The 17,587-nt window shown below is 55.2% G+C and overlaps 1 protein-coding gene across 1 annotated transcript; it reads right to left on the minus strand.

Annotated features, from left to right (window-relative positions):
- Positions 1–410: 410 nt before the first annotated feature.
- PPP1R13L (protein phosphatase 1 regulatory subunit 13 like) lies at positions 411–11,625 on the minus strand. The gene is made up of 12 exons (XM_080827745.1): positions 11,556–11,625; positions 11,309–11,451; positions 10,404–10,914; positions 10,216–10,314; positions 10,031–10,122; positions 9,264–9,726; positions 7,830–8,284; positions 4,823–4,954; positions 4,583–4,716; positions 4,296–4,462; positions 2,564–2,763; positions 411–1,667 (listed from the first exon to the last, which is right to left on the minus strand). Exons 1-12 carry the CDS (start codon positions 11,608–11,610, stop codon positions 1,629–1,631), a joined length of 2,490 nt encoding a protein of 829 aa, XP_080683871.1. The 5' UTR covers positions 11,611–11,625; the 3' UTR covers positions 411–1,628.
- Positions 11,626–17,587: the final 5,962 nt, after the last annotated feature.

Below are 17,587 nucleotides of genomic sequence, written 5' to 3' on the forward strand. Positions count from 1 at the left end.
CACCTGGATGGCTCAATTGGTGAAGCATCTGACTTTGGCTCTGGTCATGATCCCAGGTCCTGGGATCGAGTCCTGCGGTAGGCTCCCTGCTCAGTGGGGAGTCTGCTTCTCCCTCTCCCACTCCCCCTGCTCCTTCTGTCTCTCTCACTCACTCTCTGTCTCAAATAAATGAACTAAATCTTAAAAAATAATAATAAAAATAAAATATATTCATGAAAACTAATCAATAGTGATAGAAATCACAACTGTGGTTGACTGGGAAGAGGCTTCCATATACTGGAAATGTTGTGTTTCAGCTCTACCCAGTAGAACTTTCTGGGATGATGAAAATGTTCTCTATCTGCACTGCCCCAAATGGTAGCTACTGGCTACACATGGCAACCGGGAACTAGAAAAGTGACTGAGAAATGATCCTGAATTTTTACTAAATTTTAATTAATTGAAATTTAAACAGCCACATGAGGTTGGGGGCTATTTGTATTGGACATCTCAGACAACAACAATGCTGTTGCCTTAGGATTTGTCAAGAAATACACAGAGGAGAACGATGCCTGTGCTTTACCAAAAGTCAGTTTACACAGTAAAGAAGTGGGGCAGGAGCAAAGGAAAGTCCCTCTTCAGGGTCATACCCTCAAAGGCCACATGGATTACAGGAAGGTAAAGCCCCGTCGAAGACAGTCTCCCAAACCATAATTTCAACACACGTGAGGGAACAATCCACCATGAGCGAGAACCAGCAGACACAGCGGATGATGGAAGTAGATGGCTCCATACTTCAGATGGTAGAATTATCATACATATACTATAAAATAAGCTTAAAATGTTTAAAGACATAGAGGAAGAATCTAAAACATGAAAAAAGATTGAGACACTACAAAAAAAAAAAGAAAAAAGAAAAACCACCAAAAATCCTCCCCCCGCCCCCAAAAAAACCCCCACAAAAAACCAGATGTGTTTGGAAGAGGAAGGACTGGATTTTCATGACAGAAATCCCTTAGAAAGGGGCTTCCTTAAAACTGGTTTGTCAAACACAGTAAGGGTGATGAGCACTTACTAGGTCAGAAGGGGATCTAAAGAGAGGGAAGTCCATTTCTGTGCAAACTACTTTTATTTATAAGGAAAAATGTCCCCATTTGGTTATAAAACCGGCACTGAGTGAAGGCACTTGAGTGGGGAGAGGTGGGGACCAGTGTGTCTCGCCCAGCCCTGGAGAGATGAGGGCAGAGGTGACTCCTGAGGAAATCCGGTGGAAGTGACACACCCCAGGCTCTCCTAGGATGACATGCTGGCTTGTTTGGAAGGGGTGGGAGGGGGTGGCAGCAGGAGTGGAAGGCACTTTGGACAGGATCTGATTTGGCAAATGGAGGAGGCTGGGGGAGGAGGGGAAGTCTCTTGCCTCCGATGATTCCCAGCCCCAAGGTGATCTCCCGTGGCTAAGGCAGCTTCTAAACTTAAGGCTGAGGTTCTTCTTCTCCCCTGGGTTTCCAGGGAAGCAGAGAGCTGGAGGTGAGGACCCCACCCCTGTCGGGCTTGGGGCCCAAGGAGATGCAGCCGTTACTGAGGGAGAGGTCTGGGGCAAAGGCAGGGCTGCCTGCTCCTGCCTCCCTTGGCAATGATCTTCTGTGCAGCTAGACCTTATTCCTCTGAGTCTTCACCCTGGGGAAGAGCTGAGGAAAGGAAGAGTCTTTAGACACCAGGAACTCTCCCTCCTTCCTCCTACCCCCAAATTTAATGGAGTTACCTAATCCATTCCCAGACAGATGGGCTGTCTCCATCCTCCTCTCCCTTCCTAATGGACTCCTCCCCCTTGGGGATTTGCTCCAGAATCCCCAAGGTCCCTGTCACCACCAAGCACCAGATGGAGCCTAGAGTTGATGAAATGTAATTTTCTGAGGCTTCCATTCTGCCAAGAAACGGACACCTGTCTCTCCCTACTACGGTGGCTACCTCCTTCAGACCTACCTCCGCCCATCCCCAAATTAAAAGAATCTTCTCTCCTAGGAATATAATGGGATCTTCTGGTCTCTTCCCTTAACCTAGTATAATCTCCCCCAATTCTACCATCCTTTTAATAACGGAATCTTCCTCTCCCCCCCCCTTGCAGTGTAACAAAAGCTTCCTCCCCACTACACCAGTAATACACAATTCTTTTAACTTCCCCTCCTGCGTACCTAAAATGGGATTCTTCATGGCTTCCCTTGGCTAAAATACATTCTTCCTTGCCTCCCCAGTAATATAATCAAGGATGATTAAAAAAAAAAAAAATTGCGCACGAACCAAATAACTAGTCAGGTGGTGAGTTCCCCACAAAGTACCACAGGGAAGGGGTCATTTTCTCTCCCAACTGTAAGGGGCGCTCTCCCTTACTTCCCTTACGTTATTATAATTGTTTTTCCTCATTCCCCGCCGACCCATAATGGATTCTTCTGACCTACCTCACCCCCAGTATAATGGACTGTCCCTCTTGCTCATTTTTCCCCCCAGAATCACCCTTTCCCCCAAATAGCCCCAGGATTCCGATACAGTATCTCTTCTTTGTAGAAGAGATTTTTTTTTTGCTCACCCCAAAGTAGTTACGAGGTACGTAGCCCTCCTGCCCATGCAGCGCAGCCCACCACCAGTCGGTCTCCTCGGGGCCGTCCCTCCGCAGCACGGTGACCGACTCGCCCTCGCGGAAGGACAGCTCGTCTCCGAACTCCGCGCTGTAGTCCCAGAGGGCGTACACCGCCCCATTGTGCATCAGCCCCATGCTCTGCTCCACATCTGAAACACGAACCCGCAGGGGCTGTGAGCACCTGGTGGGGATGGAGGGCTGGAGGCGTCAGAACACTCAGGGACACAAGACACGGTGAGGACAGGGACGGACCCTGGGATGTGGCACCCCCCCCCAACACACACACACACAGCAAAGTTAGGTACCCCGTCTGGAGAGGGGCGCCTTGAGTGGGAGTCAGCTGCCCGGAACTGGCCAGTCTCTGACATTCAAGGAAATCAGGGTGCATCAAACTGGGGCCTCCAAGCCCCGAGGCAGGGCCAATGGTCTCCACCCCCTCTTGGACATCGTCAAGTCCCTGAATCACTCCCAGAGGTGCGGTTGGCTGTATACCGCCCCTCCCACCCCGAACTGTACAGTTTCCATAATCTCAACGCCCCCTTCGATGGTACAGCCCTTCCCCACCTCCCACTAAGTGAATCCACACTGCTTTCCCCTCCCCAAGTGATAAAACCTCCACAGGATGCAATAACATCTCCAGAGGGTACAGTCCACCCTCTCCCCCGCCCCGTTCAGAGGTAAAATTTCCATCTAGAATTTAGCCCCCCCCAAATGGTACAGTCCACGCTGCTCCCTCTTTCTAGTGGTTCATTCCACTGGGTTTCGGTTCCGCCTTCCTTCCCTGCCAGGTCTTGTGTCCAATCTCTACTTGACCCTCATAGAACTCCCCACGTCCGAGGCAGGCAAAACAGTCCAAGTGCCCCATCCCACAGGCTCCACCTCCCTGTACCAATGTGTAAGGGTCAATGTCCCACCCCGAAGCTTAGTCTATTTCGTGCCCCAGTGGTGCAGTCCCCGTCTACCCGTGCTCACCCACAAGCCCCAAGGCTCTCGTCCAGTTTCTGCCATTAGGTGGCTCACCTCTCAATAACATTGTCCCACCCCCAGATCCTACAGCCTGACTTACTCCAGCTCTGTGATGTTCCTAATCCCACCCTATGATACAATCTGCCCACCCACCCCAGGTGTGTAATAGGGACGCTCTACACACTCCCTTGATGCAAGCTACCTACTTCCTCCTATCACCTGTTTAGGTGATCTGCCCCCCCCCCTCGCCCGCCAAGGGAAGCCTCACCTGTCAATGGTGTGGCCCTGTGTCTCCCACAGGTAGCACAGCCCACCTGCCCAGCCCTAGGCCAGGTAAATGGTATTGCTGGAATGTCCAACCCCCTCATGCCCTCAGGTGAGAAAGCAGGTGAACAATGCAATCTCCAAGACCTCCCTTCTTCCCACAGGTGTCCAGTTTGCATGGCACAGTGCCCATGTCCCCCAGCCCATGAGGCTGGCAGTGTGCTCACCCCACACACCCCGCTTGCACCTGCCCGGTGGGAGGACCAGTCCAGCTCTCCCGCAGGTGGTCCACCCCACGGCCCGTCCTCTGTGATCCTGCCACTTGACTGGTACAGTCCCCACATCTTCTCTCCCGCGAACAGCAGTCTTGCCCCTTCCCCCTCCGCAATGGCCAGCTGGGCGGCCTGGGTTCCCACCCTGTCCTCCGCTCCTCCAGAGGCGAGCCTCGCACCTGCCAGGTAAGTGGCGCAGTCAGCGTAACCCTCGCGGTAGGGGTCGCACTTCTCGATGGCGGTGGCTCCGTCACTGAGCGTGGTGGCGAAGATGGCTGCGCCGTGCTGCACCAGCGCCGTGCAGATGGCCGTGTCGTTGCACGACGCCGCGCAGTGCAATGGTGTCCTAGGCGTGGAGGCGTGCGTGAGTGGCCGCACATTTGCCCGCGGGTGCCCGGGCCAGCAGCGTGGTCCCGCCCCGCACCCACGCAGCGCCCGCCCCATAAGGGTCAGGGTCAGGGCTCACCAGCCGTGGCTGTCGGGGGAGTTGACGTTGGCACCGGCTGCGATGAGGAAGTCCACGATGGGGTAGTTGGCGCCGCAGATGGCGTTGTGCAGGGCGGTGATGCCCTCCTCATTGGGCTGACTCGGGTCATTCATCTGGGCGGGCGGGGGACACGGAGGCGGAGGCTCAGTCCCCAGCACCATCCCTCAAACACGAACACCGCTTCCACCACCGCATCCACCCCGCCGACCCTGCACTCACCTCCTTCACCGCCTGCTGCACCACGTCCAGCTCCCCGGTCAGCGCAGCGTCCAGCAGGAGCACAAGCGGGTTGAGGCGCGCGCGGCGAACCTTGCGCGGGGAGCCGGCCTTCCGCAGCACCGAGCGCATCTCCTGGGGAAACGGGTGGGGGCAGTGGCTCCGGTGACTTGGGGGGGATTATTAATATACCCATTACTTAGGGAGGAAAACAGAGGTTCAGGAACCCGGCCGCAGCCACCCCCGGTCATCCAACTAGACGGAGGTGGGGCTGGGACTGGAAGGCAGGGAGGTACAGAGCCCGAGTCCCGCCGGCCCTGGGGAAAGGGACGCCTTAGGTCTATAGCCTTTGATTCCCTACAATAGTCAGGGAATCTGGATCTTGGCCCCTGAGACCAGAAAGGAAGCTGGCAGACCACCAAGTTGATGACAGTAGAAGCCAGGTAGGTATTCAACCGGTCCTCAGTCTTAGTGCTTTTATAAGACATAAATGCTATGAAGCCCACATAACGAACTGTTGTCCAGTGTTAATTCCAGATGTTCGGAATGAGAATTTTTAGCCTCTCATTCCTTGTGCTTTCTTATTTTTGATGTCCACAGGTCCTTCTACAAGATTCATTAATTCGAAGCATGTAGCATTTTGTGATTCTGGTGTTTGATGTCGATGATCTCAAGATCCCGGAATCTGGAGATCCCAAGAGCCATGGATTTCAAAATTCTCTGAGGTTCAGCTATTTCAAATGTTGCAAGTCCAGGAATGCTAACTTACACCATGTCCAATTGCTGAAGACCCAAGTCGTCACATTCCCAAGATTCTATGGGAACTTTAATATTTTATGGTTAGAATTTCCTTCCAACAGATTGGAAGGAGATACTTAAAATGTTAATCACGGTTCTGAGTGCTGTGATTTTTGGCCTCTTTATTCTTTTTTTCTATTTCCTCCTACTTACAATGGTGTTTGTGTATTTACTTTTCTAGTGGAAAATGTTCCTTTACAATATAATTCTGGGGGTATGCAGCTGGCTCAGTTGGTATAGCTGAGATTCTTGATCTTGGGGCTGTGACTTCAAGCCCCATGATGGGTGTAGAGATATCTTTTAAAAAATACTCTTTAGGGACGCCTGGGTGGCTCGGTCGGTGAAGTGTCTGCCTTTGGCTCAGGTCATGATCTCAGGGTCCTGGGATCGAGTCTTGCATAAGGCTCCCTGCTCAGCAGGGAGTCTGCTTCTCCTTCTCCCTCTGCCCCCCATACTCTATCGCAAATAAATAAAAAATTTTGAAAAATACTCTTTTAAAAATAATAAAATAGGAGCGCCTGGGTGGCTCAGTGGGTTGGGCCTCTGCCTTCTGCTCAGGTCATGATCTCAGGGTCCTGGGATCGAGCCCCACATGGGGCTCTCTGCTCGGCGGGGACCCTGCTTTCCCCCGCCCCTGCTTATTTGTGATCTCCATCTGTCAAATACATGAATAAGATCTTTAAAAAAATAATAATAAAATAAAACAGAATTCTATATTTCAACATATTAGTGCTCTAATCTGTGATTTCCTGACTCAAATGAGAAGAGCCTTTAATTTTCAGTTTGGTGGCTTCACGAATCAGTTAATAACCAGGGCCAGTGTTACTGAATTCTAAATTCTAAGATCCCGTTCTTTGAAACTTTGGCACTCTAGGATTCTGAAGGTTCACTGTTCTGAGACTGAGAACAGGATTTAATTCTTGAATTCTGTGAATTTTCAAGTTTCTTTATGGCCAGGACTTTGTGATCCCATAAAGTGATTTCATTCTTCCATTCTTGATCTCAAGATCCTGGGTCTCAACCTTTCCTGGCTTGGGAATAGGCATTTTGGGGTGTCAACCTAGGCCCTGCTTCTTCTCTCGGAATCGCTCCCCTCACTCTGTCCATCCACACTGAGAGAACAGGACTGTTCCATACACGCCACCCACAGCCCGGCCAAGATGCAGGGACTGGAGCAAGTTTCGAAGGCCACCATCCCTGGTCAAATGCTAATAAGAATAGTGATTAACAGTTAAGAGCCAGGCACTATTCTAAGCGCTATATTCATATATTTAATGCTCCGAGCAACTCTATGGTTTCTCTCATTCCCATTTTACAGATGAAGACACTGAGGCCCAGAGAGGCTAAGCATCTTGCACAAGGTTGCACAGCTGATAAGCAGCATAGAGCTGGGATTTGAACCAGGCAGCCCAGCTCTGCAGTTGATGCCCTTAATCATCACGCCCACAGCCTCAGATATCAGAGACTTGCTCTCCCAATTTTGAATGAAAGCGCCTCTGAGAAGCATCAGAGGACACCATGCGCCGGAAGCGAGAGGTCGTTCTAAGTCGCCATTTCTAGCCACGGCACAGGCCCGCTGAGGTCTGAGAGGAGAGATCAATTCCCAGAGAAGGCAGACATGAGAGACCATGCAGCATGGTGACTACCTTGCTTCGGGCAAGGTCCTGGAATAAACCCACTGACACACTCATTTTCAGGTGGTAAGACTCCAAGATTCCTGAAGGGATGCCCCTGGGGCGGCGGCGGTGCGGGGGGAGCAGGTGATTGGAGAGGAGCAGAGAAAGTCTCTGTGTGGCCAAGACTTGCAAATGCCTCTCCCAAGACATTCTCCCTGTCTTCAGAACACAGGTGACTCCTAGATTAAAGACTACATTTCGGGGCGCCTGCGTGGCTCAGTGGGTTAAACATCTGCCTTCGGCTCGGGTCATGATTTCAGGGTCCTGGGATCAAGTCCCGCATCGGGCTCTCTGCTCAGCAGGGAGCCTGTTTCTCCCTCTGCCTGCCTCTCTGCCTACTTGTGAACTCTCTCTCTGACAAATAAATAAAATCTTTGATTAAAAAAGAAGACTACATTTCCCAGCCTCCCTTGCAGCCGGGTCCCTGGCCAATTGGAAGAGGCAGATGTGAGGCATGCCATTTCCAGGTTCTGTCCTAAAAGGGAAGGGGCACGTCCATGTGCTAATAGACCCCCGTGTCCTTCTGTATTACTTACCATGCTCTGCAGCTGCTCTGGTGGGCTGACCTGAGGCAGGGCCGGGGGTGGGATGGGAGCTGGTGGGGCAGGAGCAGGGGGCCCCGCCCTCGCTTCGGATCCCTCACTGATGGAGGACAGTTCGGGCTCGGGCCCCCCAGGCCCGCCATGCCGATGGAAGAGGCGGCTGATGAGCTGCTGGTACTGCTTCTTGTGGGTGGGGGGCAGGGCTACAGCTGGGCTCTGCTCCATGGAGCCCCTGCGTTTGAGGGGGCGCGGTATCTCTGCCAGCACCCGTGCCACCTCCTCCAGCTCGGGCACTGACTGCGCCTCAGGGGGCAGGGCTGGCTGCAGCCTCGTGGGGCTGAGGGGCCGAGTTACAGCGCCTTCATCTGCATCACCACCCTCCAGCACTGGTGCCAGCAGCCCCTCCAGCTCGGGCTCAGGCTCCAGCTCTGGGGAAGGTTTGGGGGGGCCTAGAGGGAACAAGAAGCCCATCAGCGAATGGGTGCCTGGCAGAACCCCATGACTCCCCTCTCCAAGTCTACAACTTCCAGGACCCGCAGCCAGCATCCGATTTGCTGTGTGACCTCAGGGCAGTTCCTTGCTCTCTCTGGGCTACATACCATGGGCTGTGAATAATATATGATTGTGCGCTTGTCTTAACTGAATTCTCACCACTACCTTGTGAGGTAGAACCTGCTATCATTTCCTTATTACAGGGAGGGAAGCTGAGCGTCAGGGAGCGCAAGTCAATTGCCCAAAGCCACTTGGCTGCGACTGGTCCCTCTGACTTCAGAATCTTGTGCTCCTACCATCACAACGGCCTTGACTTGCTGAGATCCTAAGAACTTCCTCGCCTACCCTTTCAGACAGAATACTCATGCTGGGACTAGAATCCTGGTGCCTGATAATGTCCCTCACAATTCACAGATGACAAAGCAGAAGTTCAGACAGGTTAGCTAGTTTATCCTGACTCATATAGCAAGTCAGCAGGGGAGAGGGGCTCAAAACCCATTTGGCTTTAACTCTAGGCCCTGGGCTGGTCTCACAGACACAAACATATTAATAATTGTTATAACTAATATAATAGCTATTGAAATCTTCCTACATCAGGCTCTATTTTAATGACTTTATATAGATTAAATAATCTAATACCATAATAAGATGGGCTCTATCACCTTCTATACTCAAAGAAACTGAGGTCCAGAGAGGTTAAGTGACTTATCCAAGGTCACACAGCATGGAGCCAGGCAGTCTGAATCCAGGGTCCACGCTTAACCACCATGCTCCCCCTAGCTCCTGAATGAATTCCCAAGCTCCTCTAGCCTCCCTCTGTGCGGGGACAGTGTCTGGAAACGGGTGTCTGGCTGTGATGGCTCCCCAAGCTGTTCTGGTCCCCAGCCGTTTGTCCTCCCTCTAACCAGCCTTCTGGGCCCCCCACTGCTGACTCACCTTCACTCACAGAAGGCCAAGTCTGTTGGGGAGGTTGTGGAGCTGGGACAGGGGGTTGAGGCTGGGGTTGGGGTTGGGGTTGGGGAGGGGGTGGGGGCTGGGGCTGAGGGGGTGCCTGGGGCTGAGGGGGTGCCTGGGGCTGGGGAGGCAGCTTAGGTGGGGGTGCTCTGGAGAAGATGGGGGAACCAGGGAGCATGGCCCTGCTGGCCCCATGCTCCCAGAAGGCATTCTGCAGCCTGAATATCATGCTGAGAGGGATGGGGCGCTGGCGTGGGGCTCCGCGGGGCTGGGGGCTGGAAGGGGGCATGGGGATGCGGCTGACAGGCTGCCAGCTGCGGGGCAAAGTGCCTGACGACGCCGGGGAGCCCAGCGATCTGCGGTAGCTGCCCACATCAGAACGCCGGTCGTTGGCCAGAGGGGAGACCTTGTAATTGCGGGGCAGAGTGGCGCTGGTGAGGTTGTCCTGGGGGAGAAGGAGGGAAGGAGGAAAGAAGGGGTCAGGTGGGAAGAAGTTAGGGGGAGGGAATGATAAAGGAGGAGGGGGAAGGAGGTAAGGACAAAAGGTCAGGAAGGGAGAGAAGGTGAGGGACGCCAGAGGGAGTGAGGGAAAAGGGAGTTACGGATGGGGGAATGGAAATCCAGGATAAAGAAGGAAGAGCCTGGGGTGGAGGCCAGGGAGACTGGGGGTGCAGCCGGGAATGGGAGGTGGTCCTGACTGCACTTCCGGCCCCTGCCCCCCAGCCCCGCCCTCCCCAGCCCCTCCTCACCTTGCTGGTGGCCCCCAGCCCATCCAGGCTGCTCTCTCTCCAGGGTAACAGCTGCAGGCCTGGCGAAGCGGGCCGCGAGAAGACGTCCAAGCCTGCAAGGCGCGAATCATTAGGGTCTGGAGGCTGCCTCTCCGGGCTCCCGGCCTCCTCTGGTCTCCCACCACTCACGTTCTCCCACCACTCACGTTCGTAGCTCGCTGTCTGTGAAGATTTCTTCTCATACGCCACGTCTAGGTCAGACTCATTCCAGGCTTTGGGGGGCCGCCGGCGCAGCGTTAAGTCGTCTAGGGAGAGGTGGCGAATCGGGATATACCAGGAGGCTGGTCCCATGCCTGCATCCCTCTCACCCCACAAATGAGGCCCCCTCGTTCACCTTGAGCGCGCAGAGGTGGAGCGAAAGCGCTACCGCCCGCGCCCAGTAGGGGGCTCCCAAAGGCCACGGACGCATCGTAGGCTGAAGTCTGGGGGCGTGGTGAAGGCCCGCGCTCCGGAAAGAAGGCCTGGGGTCCCTCCGCCAGAGGGCTACCCCGCGGGGAACCCGCGCGGCCCAGGAAGTCGAAGGGCGTAGGGGGTCCCTGCTGGCGGAGCGGGCCGGATCCCGGGCGCGGGGAGGGCGCACGGCCGAGGGAGCTGCCTGTGCCATCGAAGGCGCGGGGCCGGGGCGAGGGCGCTCGGTCCAGGGTGCCGTAGGCATCCGGCTGCAGGTAGAGCGGGGTGCGCGGTGATGAGGGCCGGCCTTTAGGGGACAGCGGGCTGTAGGGGTGCAGAGCCGGGGCACTCTCGGAGCGTCCGAATGAGGTGTCTGCACCGTCGGTGGCCGCCTTCCGGGGAGACCCGCGGCTGCTGAAGGACTCGGGGACCGGGCTGGAGCTGTACCGGGACGGCTGTGCGGAAGCCAGGTCATTGAGGGGCCAAAGGAGATATTAATGTAGGGGTTAGTAGGAGACCAAAGGAAGTCATCGGAAATTAATCTAGGGGAGTTGGAGCAGGGCTGGAGAGTGAGGCACAGGGAGCCCTGGTGAGAGGTACTGGCGAGACAGCCCTGAAATCAGGACTGAGGCTAGCCCATACAGTGCCCTTCTGCCTCTAAGAAAAAGACCGTTTTTTGTGTGTGTGTTTTTTTTTCCCAAGGGTCCTGTTAGATGTCCATTTATACTGGTCTCCTCTTTCAAGTGCCCTCAAATAGCCCACAGCCTGTACAACCCGATGGGACAGAACCTTAGGCAGAAAAAGGTTGGCTTTGGGGGCCAAGGTGGGGACCGAGGCGAGTAGGCTCACCCTAGGAGGGGCTCCAGCCTGCGAGCCGGGAGGCGTGGGTGAGTCTGACCACAGCGACTCCAGCTGTTTGGTGAGCTCGTCCACCTTGGCCGCCGCCGTGTCCAGCTCCATCTGCTTCAGGTCCATGTGCTTCATGGCCAGAGCTGGGCAGGTGGGAGTGGCGGTCAGGACCGGGACCTCCGGGCAGCGCCCCGCCTCTACCCTTGAGGGCCCCTTGGGGCAAGCCCCGCCCCCTACCCCAGCTCACACTGGAAGTTCAGGTCCAGAAGGTCCCTCGTGCTCTGGAATGCCTCGCTGTCCATGGTGCCGGCCAAAGCGGGGCGCCTGCCGAGGTGTGTGTGCTGGGGGGGGGGCGGGGGAAGGGAAGCCTTCTCAGATCCCGTCCGCAGGGAACCAGGGGTCCTAGAAAAGCCAGACAGAGCCTTCACTGTCTTAGGTCCTTCCACCGGAACCGCTATGCCCAGCCACTTCCCTGGCTGGGAAATGCCAACTCCTTCAAATCCTCCTGGATGGCTCTGGACAATTCACTCTCTTGACGTAGCTCCTTGTTCATCTTTCTAGGTCAGTCCTATTAAGTCCTGAATGACTCCTTCAACAATTAGCCACTCATTATCTACTGTGCGCCAGGCATTTGAGGGAACAAAGAATGCAAAAGTAACCATCAATTACCGAGTGCCTACTAGGACCAGGAGACACCACACTAGATGCTAGGGATATTTTTTTTATGCTAGGGATCTTTTTATTTTTATTTTTTAAAAGATTTTTATTTATTTATTAGAGAGAGAAAGCTCAAGCGCAAGCAGGGGGAGCGGCAGAGGGAAAAGCAGGCTGCCGAGCAGGGAGCCCGATGCAGGCTCGATCCCAGGACCCCTAGGATCATGACCTGAGTCAAATGCAGCCGCTTAACTGACTGAGCCACCCAGGCGCCCCACTAGGGATATTTTTTTTAAAATAATAATTGTGCTGCCTACCATGTACCTGTGAGAGTTGCTTGAGGGCATAATGAAATAAAATAACAACTATTAACTGAAGGTCCACTACCTTCTAGAACTGTGCCAAGGGCTTGCACCCAATACCACATGTGATGGGCAAAATCACAGTAGCAGGCAAAAAAAGTGGGGCTCAGAACCCTCTGTTCAAGATCACCTTGCAAGGAGTCGGTGGTATTAGGTTTCACACCTGGATCTAACTTATTAGTCTGGGTCGCCGTGACCAGACTTGGCAGAGTCCCAGAGGACAGGGACCACTCCGCTTCCCCTCCCCAGAGTCGACCTTGCTCATGGAGACCCAGCATTAACAGGAAGAGCAGGGAGGTAGCTGGGGGTGGCTGGGCTTCTGTGGTCACTGGCTCAGTGGGAAAGAGCTAGGCCACAAGGAACCGGTCAGGCCAGCAACGTCCCCATCCCCATGGTAGCCACCACACCCGCCAGCCCTGCCACCTCCCCGGGCTGCACCAACCCCTTAGGTTTGGAGGTACAGGCGTGGGTGGTGGGGCGGGCTGGGGCATGCTGATTCTGGCCTCTGTCTGGGAAGCCTTGGCACAGAACCTGTTGGGGCTGGTGGTTCATTTGGGTGTGCTGGGAGTGTGTGACCTTGGGCAACAAGTCCCATCCACTCCTCAGGCCTCAGTTTCCCCAACAGTGAAAGGAGGAGGCCAAGGAGCTATTCTAAGAGGCCTCTTCAATGTCTCAGAGCCCTAGAAACTGTAAGGACCTTGAGGTTGTAATTAAAGCTCTACAGAGCCTAAAACTCTCAGCTTGAGAGTCTCTTGTTCAAACTTTCTGGGTCCGAGAGTCCATCTTTGGAACATTCTAGAATTCTCCAGTTTTGCTAGCTCAGATTTCTCCATCTTCCCGCACCATGTTCTATCTATCCCAGGATTCGCTGCCCTAAAAGTCTAGCTAAAGGCATGGTTAGGGGAGTGGGTAAGATCACAAGTAAGGAGCCAGACTTCCGGGGTTCAACTCTTGGGGCACCACTGACCCTGACAAAAGTGCCTCCTGATCTGTACAACGAAGATATATAGCAATCCATCGTAGAGGACTATAGTGAGGATCCAACTGGCCAGAAGGTGCAAGAGGAATAAGGATCCGAGAACTCAGGCCTCAGAAAGTAGAAACTACAGGAATCAGAACTCGGGGCTTTTAGAACCTCAGATGCACAGGAAACACTCTGTGTCTGCTAAAATATAAAAACGAACAGTTCTATGCAGCCTCCAGTGCCAGCATTCTGGCAGCGAGATGTTCTTTCGGGGGATTTCAGGATTCCCGAATTTCTAAGACTCTCATATCCCATGCTGACATCCTCTGGCTCTAAGGAAATGCCAAGGCTGGGCGTGGGGCCCTCCCGCCACTGGTGCGGGCAGACGGGCTGCCGGGGCCACCAGGGGGCGCTCCGGGTCACGCGGACAGCGCCTGAGCTCAGACCCCGGGAATGCGCTGCGGGCCTGGGCAGGTGCCTCATCTCCCGCGGCAGGGGAGCGGGGGCCGGGCGGGGCGCAAGGGCGGCGCGCGCCGCGCCTCTGTTCCCAGGCCCCTGCCCTGAACTTCCAGCTCCCCGCTCCCCCTCCTGCGGGCTCTAGTCCACCCCTGGGTACCGTCTAACCCCAGCTCTCACTTGTCCCCTTCCCCTCCACCCCTAACTCTCTGTTCTCATGCACGCGGCCAGGCCAAGCAAGTTCTTCGGGGTTAAGGACCCCGGGGGGGGGGTGCTTCCTGGAGGAATCATCATCCGCGGTGGGAACCGCGACAGAGCGCCAGGCTAGGCTGGGAATACTCTGGTTGGAAACCTACATTTCTGTCTAAACAGACAGACACTGGAAGAGACCCCCCCCCCTCTCGGGGACTTGGTGTTCCCCCTCTGTGGAACAGGCTAGGGCCTTCCCTTCTCGAAGTCTCTACCCTGGACTGGTTATATAGTTTCTCTGTGCCTCAGTTTCCTCGTGTGTATAATGGGGGAATTTATACCCTCTCTTCAAAAGGGTGTAAGGTTTGAGTGACATAATTTTTGTATTGTGTTTAGAACAACACAGGGCACCAAATAAAGTTCACACATAGAGGATTCTTAATCACGGACCTTCCTGGGCTGTTCATTAAGATAACACAGGATCTAACACACAGTGAGGGCTCAAGACCCAGAGGAATCTTGTTTTTTTACACAAAAGAGGCCTTTTGACTCTTTCTGAGAGTCTAAAAGCCCTGGGTTTTGACCCCAGGAGTCTCAACTTACTAAACCCTAAATTCTCCTTGTCCATTAGTGAGCTCTGGCTTGTGGTCATCCCCAAAAATTCAGGTGGAGGGGCATGGGATGCCCTGGAAGATTCCAGAGAGAAGGTGGCCAAAGCCCAGGGTGTGGGCTGTGCCTGCTCTCCAGCCTTAGTTTCCCGTGGAGTAGAGAGAAGTCATTGCCTGGGGTGGAGTCAGCAAACCACCTGCGGGCAGTGCCTGAGACCTTTTTAGACAGTGGGAACCACGCCACCCTACCTACCAGCACTGAGCCTGGCGCCCTGTGAGCTCTGTCTTGGCAGCCATGGTTGGTTATTATTTTTAATTTCATCTCAGGCTATCACCGAATGCCCTTCAAGCCCAGACATTCGGAAGTTCTTCCCTCTCTCATCAGAACCCCCTGCCTCCCCCACCGCCTTGTTCAATCCCCTCACGTGATGCGTAGGGGTGGAGAGAAGAGAGAGACAGACAAGAGGGAGGTGCCCATGCCTGCCCTCCCCCAGCTTCAAGGACAGACACACACCTCCAGAATTAGCCTCTATCCCTCGCTTATCTCCCACACTACCTCAGGTCAGACAGATGGGGGTGGAGGTGACATTTCTCACCTCAGGGTCAGGGCAAGGAGCCCTAGGAGGAGGAAGGTTAGTCAGAAAATCTGGTGGGAATGGATGGAATCCCGTCCCCCAGGCAGCTGCAGAAGAAGTTAAACGAATCAGCTCTGCTATCTGAGACAGCAGCTCAGAAGGGGCCACATAGTCCAATCAACTCTACCTGTGTGACCTCTTAGCCTCAGTTTACCACTGTCCTCTCAGTCTCATGCCTGTGTAGTGCCCAGCCACGCAAGCCTCCCGGAATGCAATCCCACCTTCTGGAATTCTGCCCTGGGTTCTAGAACCCCCTCGGCAAACCCCAAATATTTCCCACCTCCAAGGGGTAAGGGGAGGCTCCCGCCCCCAGCAGGGGGCGCCCTGGGGTGGCGGTCCCTCCTCTGGTTAGGCAGGTCTGACGCGCCGGTTAATGATATGTTGGGGATCTCGCAGCCGCACGCAGGTTGGAGAACTGCCCCGGTCCCCCCCCCCCACTGGCCTCCACACCAGAGCCGGAAAGTGTAGGGAGCGCCGGAACCCAGCCTCCAGAGGGACCTCGGGGGCTTGTCCTGCTACATTTCAGGGCCCCGAGTTCCACTATCCCCATCCCACTCCGAATTCTGTCTCGAGACCTAGAGGTTGGGTGGAGAAAGCAGCTGGAGGGCGTCAGGGATGACCGCCCTTTCCAGAACCCAGTCAGTCCGAGTCTTGTCATTTCTGCCCAGGACTCAGGGATCCAATACCCCAATTCTACGCAAAGCCTCAGACTTCTGAGAGTGCCCAATTCGTGGGACTCAGGGGTCCCAGCTCCAGAATCTCCCCAGAACCATGGCGTCCGAGCCCTCCACCCCAAGAACTCAGGCATCAGAGTCCCCTTTCCTTTTGCCCAGTAAATATGAGTTCTTTCCTTCGAAGGACCCTAGCATCTGCGCACCCCCAATTCCGCCCTGGGACTCGGCGTCCGAGTCCCCTCCCAGTCCTCCCAGGGACACGGTGTCGGCCTCCTCCAGAGCCGCTGGACCCCAGTGGAGTGGAACTCACGGATCCGGGGCAAATCCTGGCACCGGGGGACTTCCTCCGGCTCCGGCTCCGGCTGCGGGGAGCGGAGAACGGGGCGGGGCAGGCGCCGGGAACAGGTTAGACGACGTGACTCCGGCTGTTGGGAGGCGGGTCCCGGAGGAGAGGGGGAGTAGGGGTCGCCTCGAGCACCTTGGGACTTGTAGTCCTGGAGGGGCAGTACGCAGCCTGAGATGTTCCCTTTGGGAATCAGTGAAAATCCATTTCACAGACAGAAAGGGCAAGGTCCGGAAGCCGAGGGCGACCTGACCACGTAGATAGAATCGACTTTAACCTCGCCGTGACTGAGGGAGACAGCCTCCTGAATCCCTACCCCACCCCTCTAGGTTTAGGTTCCCCCTTGTACAAAGAAGATTTGGACGCCACCAAAGGGGTAGAAGGTTAGAGGATGGGGGAGACTCATATGCCCCGGCCCTAAGGCGAGGAAGAGAGTCTCGCAAAATCAGTAGCCCCTCGAGTCCCTGAGCCTCAATCTCCCCGTCGATAAAAAGGATGGGTTGGATCTTTACAGATTTTCCCAGCAACGGAGTCCGAAGTCTTAGGCTGGGACTACAATCCCCAGCAGCTTCCGCGATGGACGTCGGGCGTCTCCCCTCCTCGCGTCCTCTGGGAATTGTAGTTCGGAGCCCTCAGGGGCGGCGCCCGAGTGTCTCGCCCACGCTGGGGAACTGCCTGGTGATCCCCGGCTGAGGGTACGCGTCCCCTTCCCATGACCCTCCTTCCGTTCTAGGAAGCCGCTCACACCCCGAGAAAGGGAGACGCCCCAATTTTCGAATAGGATCCGAAATCACGGCAGAGGGGGCGGGAAGTTGCGCTGACACACCGGCCAGGAATGCAGTCGGGTCACCCTGTCTAGCCGCCGTCCCGCGGCTCCGCCCACCGTCCCAAGCGGTGCGGTCTCTGTGGAAAGGGGCGTGGACGCGACCCCCAAATCTGTGTCCACGTGCCGCTGTTTACACGCGCCTCCCCGCCCCTACCCCCGGCAAAGAAAGGGCGCTAATCAAGCCTTCTATTCCCTCTCCCATCCTCAAAGCCTTCGGGAATGTCCCCACGCACTAGACTAAGTCCTCGGTGGCATCTATATGTCTCATTTGGTCCACAAAGCCCGCCCCCTAGCCCGCACCACCCCACGCGTGTTTAGCTTAGGAGTCTAGAGGCCCCGCCCCGAGGCGCACAGTCTCCTCCCTCTACGTTTCCCGCTCCCTAGGAGTTCAGAAGCCCCGCCCCTAAGCTGGTACTTCACGCCCTCCGGAGGAATTATCCCGTTTCTCCATTTTCCCACTTGTCCCACCCAAGTTCCGAATTTCGCAGGCATCTGAGCCTCCCAGGAAGGGGCTGTAACACTAAATGCACGGCCCTGCCAACCTAGACTCTTACCTGTCTCTTTCAGA

This window comes from Martes martes (genome assembly GCF_963455335.1).
Source record: "Martes martes genome assembly, chromosome: 17".
Classification (NCBI taxonomy): Eukaryota; Metazoa; Chordata; class Mammalia; order Carnivora; family Mustelidae; genus Martes; species Martes martes.

What these genes read in the sequence shown, in the direction of transcription:
- PPP1R13L (XM_080827745.1), bottom strand. Translation starts at nt 11,610, where the DNA reads ATGGACAGCGAGGCATTCCAGAGCACGAGGGACCTTCTGGACCTGAAC. An exon ending in GGCTGGGGGCCACCAGCAAG is followed by an intron (nt 9,727 to 10,030) that starts GTGAGGAGGGGC and finishes CTTCTCCCCCAG; the next exon opens with GACAACCTCACCAGCGCCAC. An exon ending in CTGCGCCACTTACCTGGCAG is followed by an intron (nt 2,764 to 4,295) that starts GTGCGAGGCTCG and finishes TTCGTGTTTCAG; the next exon opens with ATGTGGAGCAGAGCATGGGG.